A 17,503-nucleotide genomic window follows, 5' to 3' on the forward strand; every position below is an offset into this window, starting at 1 on the left:
TTTGTAAGAAAGATGGCAATGTTTTTACTTTAAAAAGACAAATTTACTGAGAAATACAGGCTTAGGGCACTTTAGGTACATGAAAAACAGCAGAACTGATGTTTGCTTTGTCATGGCACTTCCTACATCCAAGAATTATCAAAAAAGCGTTTATTCCTTCTGGGTTCTTTCCCGGGTCCCACGACGACGACTTTCTTCTGTTTAAGCTGGAACCTTCGACACCTGACTTACTTCACTGTGATATTAATGATGCTGATATCCTCATAGGGCTTGTCAGTTTTGGGATTGACTTTAACATTAGAGATTCTCTGAACAACTTCCATTCCTTTGGTCACCCGTCCAAACACGCTGTGTTTGTTGTCTAGCCAAGGCTGTTTGAGGATACAGCAGAAGAAAGAAAAAGCAGATTAAAATAGAAAGCAGCATGTAGATTAGATACCAAATGAGAGTGGCTTAGCGTAAGTGAACATGAATATATATTAAAGACTACTGATCTTACGCTTGTTGTGTAAGTAACTGTAAAACAGCTGTTGAAACTAAGTGACTGTTATCAGTGCAGCTATGCATACTGACTTATCTTTTAAAAACATTCCCGAAGTGCTACAGACATCAAGTTCTAGTAATGCAGCAACATTTCATAGTTTAAAGTTTAAATTCATTTCATTGAAATGCACATTTATTTCATGGTAGTTTCACAATTGAATTTAAATGCTAGTCTAGAATACTACCTAATTCAGAGTCATACAATATGCCCAATTAGCAATATATGCCCAATTGGAACACAGGCAATGATGTGATTTAATGAGCTTGAAAATTCTGGTAGATGGATACTTCTTAAGAAGACACATGACTTTGAGGAACAAAATTTCTCTAAGTACTGTCTTAATGTATTCTTTGCACATTAGATTCACTGCCCAATTCATTTATGTATTGCTGTGAAGTTGTATACAGATCAAAATATTAGCAGGGAAGTTTTCTCATTTGTATACTGGCTTTTCTGTATAGGAATCAGCAAGTTTAAGCAGTTACACTGATACTAATCCAAAAAACTTAGAATGGTGCTAACAATAGCTAGATTTGTGTTGAGTTTAAGCAGCACATTATTCCAAAATATTCTAGTAATGCAAAATTGGAAAACCATCTTGTTTTACTAAGAATTAGATTAGGTTCTTGCTCCACTTTAAATTCAAATGATCATGATCACAGCACTTTCCTATTTCTTAGATAATTGTTTTGATGAAATCTACACACAGTACATCTTTGCGTGCAGCAGTTAGCTGCAAAGTAACAATTAAAGGTTGCTTGAACAGTGTTGTGTTCCTTTTCCCACCAGAGTAGTTACTGCGTTTTTACTATGCAGTTAGCATCTCATGCCTTGAGTTGAACTTTTGATACTACTTACGGTTGGCACTACTGTTATAAAAAACTGGGATCCATTAGTATTTGGTCCTGCATTAGCCATGCTCAGTGTGTATGGTCTGTCGTGTCGTAAAGTTGAATGAAATTCATCTTCAAATTCTCCTCCCCAGATACTTTCACCTCCCATTCCTGTACCTGTGGGGTCACCAGTCTGAATCATGAAACCCTGCACAGAAGTTAGATGTTATTACATCATCATGTGGAATAAATAAGCAAAAATGTTTTACGCTAGGTTCCTGTTTTCTTTTTTTCAAGCTTGCATCATATCTTCCAACAAAACTGAACGTTAAATGTGGTGGGTAAGGAATGAAGGCAATAATTAATTCCTTGAATTGGGAAAAAAAACCTACACAAACAAGACTACTTCACTGTTCCTGCTAGTGAAGGATAGAACCAAACTGTACCTTCTGCAGAGATTTAGGCTGTATTCACTTGTTTCTCACGCAGTTAAAGTAAGAATCTTAAGAGGAGATACCATTCTGACATGAAATAAAATCATAATTCTTGCAAGATTGCTGAACTGATATTTATCTTAATTTTCAGATGTTTTTTCTACCTTTTCAGTTGCAGGACAGCTATTAAGAAATTTTATGTAAAGGTCTTTAGTATCTCAGTATTTTTCAGACCTTTCAGGGCATTGTGAAACTTTTCCAGAAATCCTTCATGCAAAAGCAAATGAAAACGTAAAGGCTGGCCATGAAATTACATTAGATAAACCAACAAAACAAATAAATTTTACAGGTTACCTTGATAATACGGTGAAATATGTGTCCATTGTAGTAGCCATTTCTGCTGTGTACACAGAAGTTTTCCACAGTTTTGGGACACCTGAAATCATGTAATACAAAACAAATATTCAGGGTAGCCTGTGTTTTCTGGCAAGGCCATAAAGATTTCAGGTGAGACTCAGATCCTGTTGTGCTGAGCAATGTTTTAGCATACTGCAACAGGGCTTTCATGAAATAAGATTAAACCAACCTCCCACTTCCTCAAACCAAGAGCTGGAAACAAAATTTGCTAGGAGTACGAAGTTGCACAATTAGATGTGAAGTCAGCAGTGGGGTTAGGAACCAAATGTGTTTTCTCAAAGTCAAGACCACGTGTTCCTTCTCCAGATTTCTATCTATATACTATAGATATATAAAGATGATTCAGGAATGTAAGCTCCATATGGAGACAGTGCTGTGCATTAGAAGTAGAATCTGAAACGGCACTGTTCTAATATTGTGGAGCGATTCTGCAGTCAGTACAGAGCTTGTTCTCCTTTTGTAAAACTGCTGGCACACATTGTTCAGAGCGAGGCTGCACAGGTGGAATATTACTTTTCATTTAACAAAAACAAAACAAAAAAGACTTATACTGTTCTTACTCATCTCTTTAAAGTGTTTTTTTTTCTCCCATTCTTCCAGTAGATGCTACCAGAGTTACAGTTGTTTGTGTAAATCTTCCTCTAGTTTTATGAAATGGATTAGTCACCAGAGTAGACCTACACGTGCAGATCTGAACAGTCATACACATTTTTCCCAGCATACCACATAATGTTCATAGAAACATTCACTTGGATATAAATGATATTCTAAAGCATCTTGTGCAACAGCACTAATAAAATAACAAAAAAGCAGACAAAACACAGTCCCAGTTCCTGCTACACAGTACAAAAGTAGTCATTCACAAATACAGACCACAAGAACTTGGCCAAAGGGCAATCAAAGCCACATCCTCAGTGTTATACTTTATTTTTTTAATCAATTTTATCTTAAAAAGATTTTAGTTTCAAAGTTCAGTCAGAAGAAAATATTAGAAAAGGACAAACGTAACAATAACCAAGGCTGAAAGAATTTTACTTTAAAAAAATGCAAGTAAAGTATTGCAGTGAACTTAATGATATTATGCATGTATTATGCATGCAAATCTACTGGCATGAGAATTTAAAAAAAAAATGGAAATAACATAACTTGACCTACCACTTTTACTGTGTAAAAAACTGTACTATTTCTGCAGCCTGTGTGCTACAGGTAACAATCACAGAAAGTACAGCTTCATGCAAGAAGACATCATTTAATATAGAAATTTAAGACTAGCTTCTCTACAAGGTAAAACTGAGTTTTGTTACCTTATCTGTGCTTGTGACAAAACGTGAATTTGGTTTGAAGAAATGGATTTCTGTGAGTTTATAGCAAACTTGACATGAGAGATAAACTTCTTGTTTCATAACAAAACCTTTGCATGTATTAGTATCATGAAGCAGACACACTGACACAAATACCAAGTAATCATGCATGAAACTCTGTTAATTGTATGCCTAGTTTTGGATTTATGTTGCACTGATGTTAGTATAAATTTTATGTTGCTCTTGAAAGATCTGCAGTACCGTAACATGTGATACATTTGTCACATATTGGAAGTTGCAAACAGCACTATTTCTCTGGCTTACACAGACCCATGATGACATCTGCTGCTGCCACCATCATTCTACTCTTTCAAGATGGAATTACAACAATATGTAGCTTGCACAGGACACCATTACGACCTAGCCACATCTGAGGTTTAGAGAGAGAAAAATACTTAAGAAAGGAATAAGCTTCCTCAGCCAGCAGTTAAAAAAAAGGAAAGAAAAAACAAAATCAGACCCTGACAAACTTGACACCCACTGCTGTTGCTCTGACCTATTTTTCCCCTCCTCTGTTCATCAAGAGTCACATTCTGGTAGCTTGATGTACTAAGAAACCATCCAAAAACAAGGACAATAGAAAACAATGAGGATAAGAACCATTCCTAGCATGAAAGGTAAGGTTTGGGTACTGCCAGAAAAAAAGGGCAAGGAAGGAGAAACAGAGTAACAGAAAAACCACCAAATACATACTCAACAGGAAAAAGCTTAACATGTATATCTCCCATGCTTGTGTGGATAATGGCACTGTCTGAAACTCTTTTGGGACCTTCTGCCTGTGTGGCTGCCATGACCTCTTCTTTAGAAGGTTTCTCATTGAAGACATCTCTGTCTGAATCTGCACTCTTAGTATCTTCTGGTTCACGTTTAGTAAACTGAAGAATAAAAGTAAAGAAGGTAACAGTTTGTATTTTGTTTTTCCTTATCTTACACATAAGTCTGTTCCCAAGACATCAATGTGATGGTTTAACCTCTTAGACACTCAACTAGATTTGAAATGCAAAGGATTCACAGATGGCATTTCAGTGCTGTGCACTATCAGTGTTTCTCTCTAGTCACAAATTTCCGTACAAATATATGCAAGTCCAATAAACTTTCAATGATTTGTTAACTTCTAAATTACTTCCTCATTTTAACATAAAGCCCATAATGGTAGTTCAGCACCTTTCTTTTAGGAAGGAATGAAAGCACTGGTGTATTGAAATTGGCAGACTTCATTACAAAACCTGTGGTTTCACCAAAAAGTGAAACTAAATTCTGATTACTGTATTAATAAAAAACAGCAGAAACAGCAAATTCAACTCAAAGCAGGAAAAACATTTCAGAAATGAAATTTTTAAAGCACTTCTTGAAGAGGCAAGAAATACAGTAAATGTTAGCATTCACAAGAAGCCACAGAAGAAGTACAACTGTGTATCAAATGACAATGACTAGTTTTCCGCATGCATTCACTTGGCATATGGCCATGCACTAACCAGAATGAGCAGTATTTCCACACTGAACATGACTTTTCTTCCTTTCTTGTCAAATTGTTCATAGTATATTCTATTACACACTATATACTAACCACATGAAGGTTCAGGAACCACACTACTTTGCTGCAACTGAAAACATGATCAAATTCAAGCACAAGCAGCAACACACTGACCTGTTACCCCTGCTGTGATCACATCCCAGATCAACTACTAAATCCTCCGGAACTGCTAGGCTGATAAATCACATCTCCTCTAAAATCTACATCTGTGAAGAAGATGACTCCTGTCTCTGTTACCTGTAATCCGCCTGACGCTACTCAGAATTTTCGTGTGTTTTATACATTCAGTTAATTGCTTCTTTGTAGGCAAAATATCTTGTTATGTTTTCGGTGTTCTTATTTAAATTTCTTAAACTAGACTAACTCTAATTCACATAGCTAAAAACATCAAAGTTTCTTTAACTGCTTGAGCAATTCTGAAAACGAAATTAGACTACCACACTGTTTCTAATCAAGTTTTAGACAGTTCAAACAAAATTCTAGAATGCATTTGCAACTTAAAAAGACGCTGCTAGAAATGCTGCATTTTCAAACGTTCAAGACAAAAGGCACTGGAAAGGCACAAGTATAAAATTTAAAAATAACAAAAAAGTTTAATAGAGGAATAGTGTTACTGAAAAGGACATCACACATACCATGTAAAACCTGTTTTTCTTAAAAGCTGTGCAGATTACTGTTGGATCTGCCTGGATGTTCTGGAGAACAGGATTTTCAGATGCCTTCATTTCTATGGTTATTGCAGCACGATGCTTCTTTGCAACTCCTTGGAATAAAGCTAGCTGCATCACCCTAATGTTCTCTTGTTTTCCCAAGATACGAATGCACCTGAAGTACAAGACATAAAGAAATGTAAAGACTGTTGTTTCATGTCTCCTTTCTGACTGCAAGAGACTCAAAGCAAAATTCCAAAGCCTTCCCAAAACAATTTTTAATAATTGTATTTATAATGCTTCTCTACTCAAACTTGCTAATCACTGCTAATCAACTGCTAATCAGCCTCCCTACGCTATAGAAAACAAACTGCATAATCCATGTTTACTTTATCACACTGTTAATTAGAAGTTAATTCATTACTCATTTTTACTATGAATATGTAGTAAAAAGCTTGACAGATTATCTTATTTTGTAAGCTTTGAATTGCAGCAATCCATTAATAAGCAAGGGAATATTTTAAATCAACAGTCTGACTGAAGGCTCTCAAATAACAAAGATTGGTGGTAACCAGTCATGTCAAATTTTAAATGTGAGTGATTAAGCATGGAATTCTAGAGAAATTTATCTGCACACATCTCACTAACACTCACCTGTTAGTTTCTACATTTATGACTTTAATGCCCAACATTGTTCCATAGAGAACGAAGTGTCCAGTTTCATCAAAGATTATATTAATTAATCTTACTGCATCCACTTTCTCCAACTCACGCTCAACTGCCATGCGCCGGCCAAACTCCATGTCTGGTAGTTGCTGTCTCATCTGCTGAAGCTCAGTAAACATCTACAGGAAAATAAACAAATAAATAATCACTGTTACACTTATGCCCTGATCCAGATAAACACCAATCCACAAAATCCTACAAAATACAGAATCCAGGCAAGAATTCAAACCAAGTCAAACTTATCTGAAGAATTAAACACAAGTAATCCTACTCGACCTAATGGCCATGTTGTACTCTGCTGAAGCAAAGAAAAACAAGTACGCAGCTGTCTTAACAAAGTTTTTAAAATATCACAATTTTTTTCATTACTATGTTTATTACTTAAATATTTTTTCTCATTGCTTCCTAATAAAAAGAAATCTAACAGTATGAAAACAGATGAAAACTAACAACTCAGTTTCACTCAATAGCTAACATACACTAGTAAGAATTAATTTTGGGACAAAGCAACACAGCAGCCACGGAAGAGAACAGAGAATACCTTTTATGAAAGAAGACCATAGCAATAAAGCTCAGACTTAGGTAATCATGTAGATGCATGTGTTGATCAAAGTCAAAGAAATAAAGACTCAAAGAGAACCAAGACCAAACTCACACTCAGAGATTCATCAAAGACCCTCATGAGCTTCCCCGTCAAAAATCGGAAAATTCTGACTTTTCTGTCGGACCCAAGAGTGGCCATTTTTTTGCCATCAGGTGAAAAACTTATACTGGATGGGTAAGCCTTGCATTTAGCAAATTCATACAGATCAGTATCTGTTTTATATTCCCAGTTCACATTCTTGGGAAATTTATATTCATGAGGAGTACCAGTCCAATACTCAATCATTCCAGATTTGTCAGAGGACACAACTACTTTGTAGACAGGATTCAACCGTATCTGAGTAAGAGAAGATGTATGGAGTTTATCAAAAACATGGAGTGGTTGATTATTTCCTCGTCCATCATAAATAAATATTTTTCCTGTGGTCTTCTCAGATGTTGCAACAGAAGATATGGCATCTCCAGGACAATATACCCATTCACACTGACCAGGGGAATAGCTGCAAGAAGAAAGAAAGGAAAAAAAAAAAAAGGACTGGTTTTACTGCTAAGAATCAAGCTAATTTGAAATCAAACATCAAGCAAATCTTCAGCTTCATTTACTAGTCTTGGTAATATCCGTCTTGTTAAAAACCAAGCTTTTTCCAAACAAGTCAAGATGGTTCAGCCAATTTCTGTTACTTCCGTATTGCTTCTTAAAGAGGCTGTTCAAGAAAGCGGAAGGTGGATATGAAAGAAGAAAAATGATGGAAAAACAACTAAATAGCACTGAACAGCATTAAAGACTATTAATTTCTGTGATTCAGTAGCACTTTTCTTTCAGCTCTAAGTGATTAATGCTTCAGTGCAAATGAAGATAACCGCACCTTTGGCATATACTTACTGAAAATATAACAAGGTTTTCAGAAAACAAAAGTTAATTATCCAAATATAAATAAAATTATGACAATCACAGTACATTTATACGTAACTGTTCTGACTATATGAGGGCTGCCGTGAAAGTAATGCCTCCTGTTTTATTATGTTGGCATCAGAGGTTGAATCTTCCCACCAATATTCTGTTACATTTTGTGCATCAGATGGCAGCAGAGGGGCAGCTTGACAAAATGACATCTGATGTGGAAGTGCGTATGAAACAAAGGTGTGTCACTGATTTCCTCTAGCAGAAAAAAATGACAACTATTGGCATTCGTTGAATGCCAGTGCTTGCTGAATGATGATGGAGACCAAACAGTGGATATGAGCACAGTGAGGCAGGGTACGTTTCAGGAGTGATGACAGTGATGTGAAAGACAAGCCATGTTCCCAATAACCATGAAGATTTTTATGAGCACAGCGTGCTGGCTCTTGCTCATTGCTGGAGAAAATGCATATTTAATAAGGGTGACCGTGTTGAAAAAGTGTTTAGTAGCTGAGAATTTGCTCTATCAAATAGTGTTATTGTACTACAAGAGTAGTTTCCATGGCAATAAATAGGATACATTACTTTCAGAGCACCCCACGTATTAAAGAAGGAATACATCTGCTAAAACTGAATATACAGTTGGGCTCCTCACTACAGGGAAGACGTTGAGGTCCTGGAGTGTGTCCAGAGAAGTGCAACGAAACTGGTGAGGGGTCTGGAGCACAAGTCTTATGAGGAGCGGCTGAGGGAGCTGGGATTGTTCAGTCTGGAGAAGAGGAGGCTCAGGGGAGACCTCACTGCACTCTACAACTTCCTGAAGGGAGGTTGTGGTGAAGAGGGATTTGGTCTCTTCTCTAAGGCAATGAACAGAACCTGGGGAAATGGCCGCAAGTTGCACCAGAGGAGGTTTAGGTTGGACATGAGGAAAAAGTTTTTCTCTCAGAGAGTGGTCAGGAACTGGAATGGCTGCCCAGGGAGGTGGTGGAGTCGCCATCCCTGGCAGTGTTCAAGAGACATCTGGGTGAGGAGCTGTGAGACATGATTTAGTACTAGTGGTGGCAATGGTGATGAGGAGACAGTTGGACTAGATGATCTTTTAGGTCATTTCCAACCTTGTGATTCTATGATTCTATGATACTCTACAAATAAAACAAACCAGAGATGCGGTCAGTAATTTAAATCACACCTGTTATTTAAAGAAATCTGTAAGCTAAGATACTGAGAACTGGAACGCTAGAACTAAATGTTGGGTAATAAAGAAATGACAGTCTCCATAGGAAACTCATAGTATCTTATCAAACTAAGAGATACTAAAGGCCTGACAGATGCCAGACACTAATCTTTTAGATTAAAAAGAATAATAAAAACTAAAAGTCTTTGAGGAATTATGAATATGATGGCCTATAGCTGTGTCACGTTATCCACACTTTCTGCAGAAATAAAAGTTTTTCTCACCTTGATTAAAGGAAGCACACAGCATTAGAACCTGTAGGCAGCTACACTGTACACATTAGTTAAAAGTGAAAGGATCTTAAGAGCTTCAGAAAAAGCTAATCAACCATACAGCATACTGGCATGTCTCCACCAAAGCAGACAAACAAGCTAATGCAAGCTGAAACGATCACACTCATCAATTCTAAATTAACCATTGCAAACTTGAGTGAACAGCCATTAATAATTTCTCAGGTCAGTAAGCTACCCAATAAGCACTGGCACCGAAGATAATGAAGTGGACATTAAATTAAAAAGGGTGTTCACAACACTGTTTCTACTACAGCTGTATATGTTCCTCTTCTTCATTAAAGAGACCACTTTAGGTCTAACACAATTATGCCTGGAAAAATATAAAGGGAAGGGGAGTTTGACTACTGATGCTGAGAAAAACTATTTAAAAGTATGTCATGAGACATACCATAGGCAGACACTAACAGTATTATTCACAATATCCCTGATGCAAAATGGATTTAAATTCTACCTTAGTTTCCCCTGAATTCTCACAGAGAAAAAAAAAACCTTCTACCGCTACTGAGTTAAAGGTTTTTTTTTAATATTAAGTTCATTTTATTTCACTATGTAGTTTTACTGATGTTGCAGTGACAATACAGGGCTGCTAAGCATAAAACACCAGAAAAATAGAAGGCTAAAACTAACTGGATTTTTTCCACAGCAGACAGCCAACAGGTAATCAATTCCTATGGACTTAGTCACTACTGGGAGGATATTACTAACACTATATCCATAAAGCAGCTAACATAAGCATTTATACGGGCTGTTCTAAAAAGTATCTAGATATCAGTTTGAACAGCGTTCAAAACAGTGGAAGTCTTGGTGTTAATTTCAATTAGAAGAACAACGTCAGTAATGAACATGTTTGAGTTTATACTTTAACTCAGTTTCAAAATTATCTAGTAAATACTAGGCCACATGGAATAAATAGTATCTAATATCCCAAGGCTTGTAGAAACATCAGTACCATTCTTGGTAGAGCATTCGTTGATCCTTCTACTTTCTGACCACAATCTGAAATTAAAACACAGGCTTTGTTTTCCTCTGTTGCTGATATAATTCCAATAATCTCCAGCCCTATCTCTTCCAAGTTCTTTACCTATCTACTGTGTAACAAAAGCAGGATTAAGGAAAACATGCTCTGTTTAGTATTAGAAGAAAATTGCTTGCCTTGAAACAATAAATGATGGCAAATAATATATACGGACCAAGTTTCTTTATTACGGAAACTATTAATTGGTTATAATTTCTAATATTCAGTGCCAAGCAACTGGGGAAAATAGAATAAGAAAAAAAAAAGATGCCTAGCTGAATTACTTAAGAAACAACATATCCTTCTGCCTAACATTTGATAATAAAAAAGTATGCAGTCATACTGCACTCTTATGAAGGATGCATACAGTCATAAACTTTCTATAGTCAGCCAAGTATTTTGCTTAATGCAACGTAATCATCTTAACCTGATCGGAAAATAATCAAGTCAAACAAATTATTTACTTACCTGTTACACAAAATAACCCCTAATCAAAATCCCAAATAAGCATTTTCAAGAACTGAGCAACTTACCCAAGTTTCAGCATGTTGATCATATCAAAGTTGACTACATCAAACACTTTCATCGCTTTGTCATCTCCAACTGAACAGAATAATGCCCCTTCTGAACTAACAGCAATACTCTCAATAACACCTATCAAATAAGTTAACATAGTATCAAGACAAGGAAACGTGTATCTGTCATTTCACTACTCCACAAGAAAAACGCACAGAAAAAAAAAGCACCAAAACCTAAACACATATGGACATACAAAGCTGTCTCAGCTATTTCTCCATCCTGTTTTCAAATTAAAAACTACGTGGAGATGTGAGGGTCCTTTTCCTTTGCTTTTTTTGTTTTGTTTTGTTTTGTTTTGTTTCTGTTCTTTTGTGATATCTTTTTTTAAACACTTTGTATCCTGTAACTGTTCACCATCTGGTCAGAGAGGATGGAGTACTTACTATCTACATAAGTGAAATTTATGACTTTATAATTACTTTAATTTAAAGCTCTAACTGAAAAAAAGAGGGAGAACAAGACTATGGCACAGTCGAAAAAAATAAAAGCACTCATAGACTTGCATTCTCAAGAGAGAAACAGCAACAGAATGCTAACTATTGCAACCCTGCTTTTAACGTTTGTTAGGGATCAAAATGACTGCATTTGAGACTTCAGAATACTTGTTTTCCTTGTTTTTGCTTGGTAGCCTTTGTTCTCACATTTTGTTTCCGTATATAATGAGAAGTTGATGCTTAAAATCAAAAACTCACTATAACATTATAGTTTTACAAAATTTACTATTATTTAATTTTCTTATTGTGAGGCTGCATATCAAGTTGTTTCTTTTCCATTAAGCAGATAATGATTTCTAACAGCAATGAGTACCTGAATGCCTTGCATAGTATAGATGATGAGGGAGGAAGATAACATGGCCTCAAGTAGTATCTTTTTGAACATCCCTGGATTCTGTGCATACTGCTCTTGTTTTTTCTCCCTTTTTTTTTTTTTTTTTAGTAGATATGTTGTATCTCTCCTAGACATTCTCCTTAAAGGCAGGGTACAAGGCAGTAAGTGATGTGCACAGGATTCATACTGCATATTCTGTTCCCACACTATTCCTCCTGCAGTCTTCAAGCAGATTGTGAAAGGACAAGTAGAATTACGCATGATATAATTTAATCCCTCACTGTAATAAATGGATGCTAGAACCTCTCTCCTCTGAGATTGTACCCTCTCTTCAAACGAATGAAAACAAAATAAAACAAAAACACCCACAACTTCTTCTCACCTAAGTGGCTACGGAAGTGTTTAACAAACTCAATCCCTTCTTCTATTTTTTTCCAGAATTTTACATGCCCATCATGACTTGCTGTGATGATAAAATCTGTCCTAGAATTACAAAAGAAGAAATACATAAATACACATACTAAGTACTTTCACAACACTTCTGGATAACAAGTGACATTAAGATGCTATAATTTGTGTTGTTTTGAGAATAGTACTTAGATAAACTACCGTTAACAGTCTGTCTAAATGAATACTATTAATTTTGAGATAGCAAACAAACATTTTAATGCACTCTGGATTAACCTATGAAAGGTCAACAGTCTAAAGTTAAGAAATAAATAATACTTGATAATACCCTCTTGACCATGTAAGTTTTACTACTTTAGCTCTGGTTTCACAGCAGATATTGTTTGCTACTGACTAACTAACTAAATCCCTCTACGTATATATATACATGTACTTAGATAGACAAATAGAAACAGTCATATAGAAGAGAAGAAAGCTCTCTTCTCAATCTGCGCAGTTCTGCTAAATTCATTCGGTTGCAGCTTTCATTTGATTGCAACCAGTATTTTTTATTACTGTAATACTGAACACTGCAGTAAGAATTTTGAGAATCCCTTTTTGTCTGCTTAAATAATAACTTCTATTGTGCTTTTCAGAAAGCACTCTCCTTTACACACAAAAACAGAATCACAGAATATCCCAGGGACCCATAAGGATCATCAATACCAACTTCTGGCTCCACACAGCACCACCCACAAATCAAACCCTATGTCTAAGTGTCCAAACAGTCCTTAAACTCCGTCAGCTCAGGGACATGACAATACCAGACCAGACACCTCTAGATGTAACAGATCTCAATTAGGCTTTTGCAGTGAAAATTTCCTAGTATGAACAAGAATACATATCTGATGACAATAAACAGTAGAGAAAAATAATAAAACCCAGACTTACTTAGTACATGCCACATGTGTAATGACATCTCTGTGCATGTAACTACGTTCATACATCGAAGCACATGGTAGATTTTCAAGATAGACATGTTCAAATTCAAGGACTGAAGAAAATAAAAGGAAAATCAGAAACACTGTTTTCATAAAATGTTCATTAAAAACTCCATAAAGCTATTTTTTGCCATTATTAACTTTGAATAGCTTACTGCTGTTTTTGTAGAGTATAGCAGGGATTTCTGCAAACAGAATAAAAGGGTTTTCCACTGTGGCTTTCCATTTTGACTCAGACTTATTGATTGACAGTATACTGAAACCATTCCATACTCTTAATATCTGTGCAATCACACTTGTTATTAAGTTGGCAAATCTTCCTGGAGACTGTGCAAGGGCACAGAGAAAAGAGAGAGGTGACTGAGAACAGCCAGCACAGCTTCATTAAGGACAAAACTGCCTGACAAATTTAGTGGTTTCTGGCACATGGGTTACAGCATTTTTGAATAAAGGGGAGAGCAACTAGAGCTCAACCGTGTCTTGTACAAAGCATCTGACACTGCCTCACACAGCATCCTTATATCTAAAATGGACTGACATGGATCTAATGGATGGATTACTTGGTTGATAAGGAATTCACTGGATGGTCACACTCGAAGAGTGTCACTGGCTCAATGTCCAAGTGGAGACTAGTGATGAGTGGCATTCCTACAGGAGTTGCTGTTGGGACTAGTGCTCTCTAGCACCTTTGCTGGTGACATGGGCAGTAGGACTGAGTGTACCCTCAGCAAGTTTGTCAGTGACACCAAGGTGAGCAGCACAGTTGAACCCTGCAGGGAAGGGATGCCAACCAACCCTTGAAAAGATTGAAAAGTGGACCTACGTGAACCTAAGGAGGTTCAACAAGTCCAAGAGCAAACTGTATCTCTTGGGTCTGGTCAATTGCAATCACAACCATGGGCTGGATGAATGGGAGTAGCCCTGAGGAGAAGGACTTGCAGATGCTGGCTGACGAAAAGCTGGACATGAGCCAGCATAGGCTTGCAACCCAGAAGGCCAAGAATGCCCTGAGCTGCATCAATAGAGAGGTACGGTGACAGGAACAAGGAGGTGACTGTCCTCCTTCGCTTTGCCCTCATGTGCCACATCACCTGCAGTACTGTGGGTCAGGGGGGCCCCCAATACAAATGGAGCTGTTAAGATGAGTCCAGAGGAGGGCCATGAACAGATCAGAGGGCTGGAGCACCAATTCTGTGAAGAAAGGCTGAGGGAACTGGGCTTGTTCAGACTGGAGAAGAGAAGGCCCTGGAGAGACCTTATTGTGGTCTTCCAGTACTGTAATGGGGCCTACAGAAAAAATGGAAAGGGACTCTTAATTGAGGAATGTGATGACAGGATAAGAGAGAAAGGTTTTAAACTGAATGAGGATAGGTCTAAGGTAGACTTTAGGGGGAAATACTTTATTCAGAGGGCGCTGGCAGAGCTGGGCACAAAAGCTGTGGTGCTCCGTCCCTGCAGGCAGTCAGGCCCAGGCTGGACGGGGCGCTGGGCAGCCTGCACCGGTGGGGGGCAGCCCTGCCCATGGCAGAGGCGGGGGAAACTGGGTGGGCTATGAAGTCCCTTCCAGTCGAAGCCTCTCTGTGACGACCCTCCAACCCAGAGCAACGACGCAGAAGAGTTAATTCCTCTTTTGAAGGTTTCAACAACCCCGGCTCGGATAAGCAGCGCCTGGGGCCCGACTGCGCAGCAGACGCACGGCCCCCGACCCGCACGTCACCATCCCACGGCCCCAACCCAGGCAGCGGTCGTTACCTCTCCGCTTCTTCGCCTGGGCCGCCTCCCCCGGGAGCGGCCCGACCCAGCGCTCCCCATCTTCCTCGTCTTCTTCCTCGTTCTCCGTGGCGCCGCTCGCCCTCCTCTTGCGCTCCGGCTCGGACGACGCCATGCTGCTACGTCACTTTCCCGCGACGCTCCCTCCCGTCGCTGTTCTCCTCCCCACCCCCACGCCGGGCGCAGCCAATGAGCGCGGAGCGCGCGCAGGAGCGGGCGGGCTGCGCTGAGGCGGCTGCGCTGAGGCGGCGGCGACGGGCGGCGGGCGGCGGCGCCGCGGTAACGGGCGGGCGGGCGGCGGTGTTGGTGGCGTTCTTGGGGACTGCGGCTCCTTGGGGCTGCGTCGGCCCCGGTCTCAGCCCTGACCAGATTCAGCCGCCGGAGGTGCGGCCGTTCATCCCGGGGGGGCACTGAAGACGGACGGGCCGGACCCTGCGACCGCCTGGCAGGGCTGAGCGCGGGCCCGCGGCGCGAGGTGCCCTCGGGGGGGAGGGCCGCTTTCTTCCTGACCTTCGGAGAATGTAATATGTCTGTGAGATGAAAGAAATCTTTGCTTTTGAATGACGAAGATAAGCGTGGCACTCTCGTTCGCGCGTGTGCTTTTAGCTAATTGCGTGCATCTACAGCGATGGAGGGAGGAACGTTAGTGGCGCGCTAACAAAAGCAGCAACCGGCTGCGAACTGTAGGGACAAATGGAAACCTCATCTTATCGTGTGAGAAAAGAGAAAACTGCCAGCTACAGCAACAGACATCTTAAAAGAAATAGTATTTTTAACATATGTGCTTTACACGATGATGATAAGGGACCACAAGGCAACCTGGTTGCTGGTATTGTGGCCTGTAGCTTCTTCTTTAAATATGTTCGTCTTGTGGTTGTGTAAAATCGACCATGAAAATGCTGGAGGCAACAATATTAAAAACGTTGTAATAATAACTTTATTTGCTAGGTATTTAGAGATCTCTGTTTCACGTCCCATCTTCACAATGGCAGATTTTGTTACTGAGCGGAGATGTGGGAAGATGGGACTTTTTTTTCCACCCAGACACCCCTTTCAGGTTTCCTTTCTGAAGGCTGCTTTATTTCCTTTTTTCTTTCCTTTTTTTTTTTTTTTCAGGGCCTCTCAACTCTGTTGCTGAGCCATTTTACAGTGATGAAAATAATCTATTGAGGCTTTCTTATTTTTGTTTGTATCTTTGCCAGTTTTTGGTCTAAGAAGAAAAAAACCAACACATCTCAGGACTGCTTAGCTTTTTTATTAGCCTTCTGTGGGGGACTTCGCTGGAGGCATTTCACAATTCTTAGTAAGTGATGTGATCTAGTTCTCTTTTATGTTATGGAGACGTTCCAGGACTCTTAAGAAGATAATGATTTTCCTTTGCAAAAACCATGCTGTTAGATTTTATCAGGTTATGGCAATCTTAGTGTTCTTAGTGTTCTGTTTTTAATTATTTATGCAACAAATTTGTCAGGAAGGCTTAGCAGAGGTATTGGTACTTCTCAGTTTGTTAGAACAGTATTCCAGGAGAAGTGCTGGTTGTTTTATTTTTTTTTTTTTAGCTGCTCTGCTGTGGCTTACTTGCCTGTTAGAAGTAGTAGTTAAATATTTCACTCATATGTTCAACATATTATTTTGTGATGCATCTTTTTTTGTTTTGAAAATGAATTCCTAAGGTTTACTTTGGAGTTTATGCATCATCAAGATGACAAGGACACTTATTTCTTCTTTAAAGACTTAACACTTCTAGTACAGTTAGGAAGTTGCAGTTCATTGTTTTAGCTTAGCAGATTCTCCCTTTGAGTTACATTTTGGCTCTCCCGGTTTTCCTCATATGTGCTGTTGACATTTATATCTCTCTCAATAGACTTAACTTTAAGATGACATTTTAAAAACATGTGTGTGCCTATTTAGCCTAACAGTTTCTCAACATTTTTAATTTGACCAGTTTGACTTGTGACTTTTTTTCTGCTGACCATCCTAGTGCCCTCTTTATTTACTTGTCTGCATATCTTTTGGCTTCTTTTGTTGTTTGTGTCCACAATTTTTGAATTCAAAGTCTTTTTGATGAACAAGTGAAAATTGTAAGGAGAAGTAGCCTAGTACGTTTATTGGAAGGCTGCAGAGAGAACTGCTGAAGAACTTTGTGGATATATGGAAGAAAACCATGGTTTTGTGGACTGGCACTTATTCTCACATTGTTTCTTTGTCAGGAAAGAAGTTGCCCAGATGAACCAAAGCATTTTTGAAAACTCTGCACTTTCTGATTCAATTGCAAATATTGTTAGTATCTTATTTCTGAATATTTCTACAGTGTTATGGTTAGCTGATGTTACCAAATGATTTGATCCTGTCTATAAGTTTAGAGTTCTTAACTGAAAACTTTTTGGATTCAA

General features: G+C 38.6%; 2 protein-coding genes across 4 annotated transcripts in view; one reads left to right on the forward strand and one right to left on the reverse strand.

The window, feature by feature from the left end:
* PPWD1 (peptidylprolyl isomerase domain and WD repeat containing 1) lies at positions 1 to 15,741 on the reverse strand (the record flags this gene model as incomplete). The annotated part of the gene is given in 11 exon segments (XM_042875516.1): positions 1 to 371; positions 1,403 to 1,585; positions 2,166 to 2,247; positions 4,283 to 4,464; positions 5,759 to 5,948; positions 6,428 to 6,618; positions 7,155 to 7,602; positions 11,079 to 11,199; positions 12,335 to 12,435; positions 13,291 to 13,393; positions 15,093 to 15,741. Coding segments are annotated over 11 exon segments (2,394 nt in total), but the record flags the coding sequence as incomplete, so codon positions are not given.
* Positions 15,356 to 17,503, forward strand: part of CENPK (centromere protein K) — a 23,276-nt gene continuing 21,128 nt past the window's right edge. Inside the window, exons 1-2 of one of the 3 annotated variants that reach the window (XM_042875283.1) lie at positions 15,356 to 15,389; positions 16,313 to 16,413. The gene's annotated coding sequence lies outside the window, so the exon portion shown is untranslated. Of the gene's footprint in view, positions 15,390 to 15,441; positions 15,586 to 15,660; positions 15,825 to 16,312; positions 16,414 to 17,503 lie in introns of those variants that run through there. The other 2 variants (XM_042875286.1, XM_042875284.1) reach the window with 2 other exon arrangements.

The sequence above is a fragment of the Lagopus leucura genome, unplaced genomic scaffold, assembly GCF_019238085.1.
Source record: "Lagopus leucura isolate 7727_CA_CO unplaced genomic scaffold, USGS_WTPT01 Super-Scaffold_100014, whole genome shotgun sequence".
NCBI lineage: Eukaryota > Metazoa > Chordata > Aves > Galliformes > Phasianidae > Lagopus > Lagopus leucura.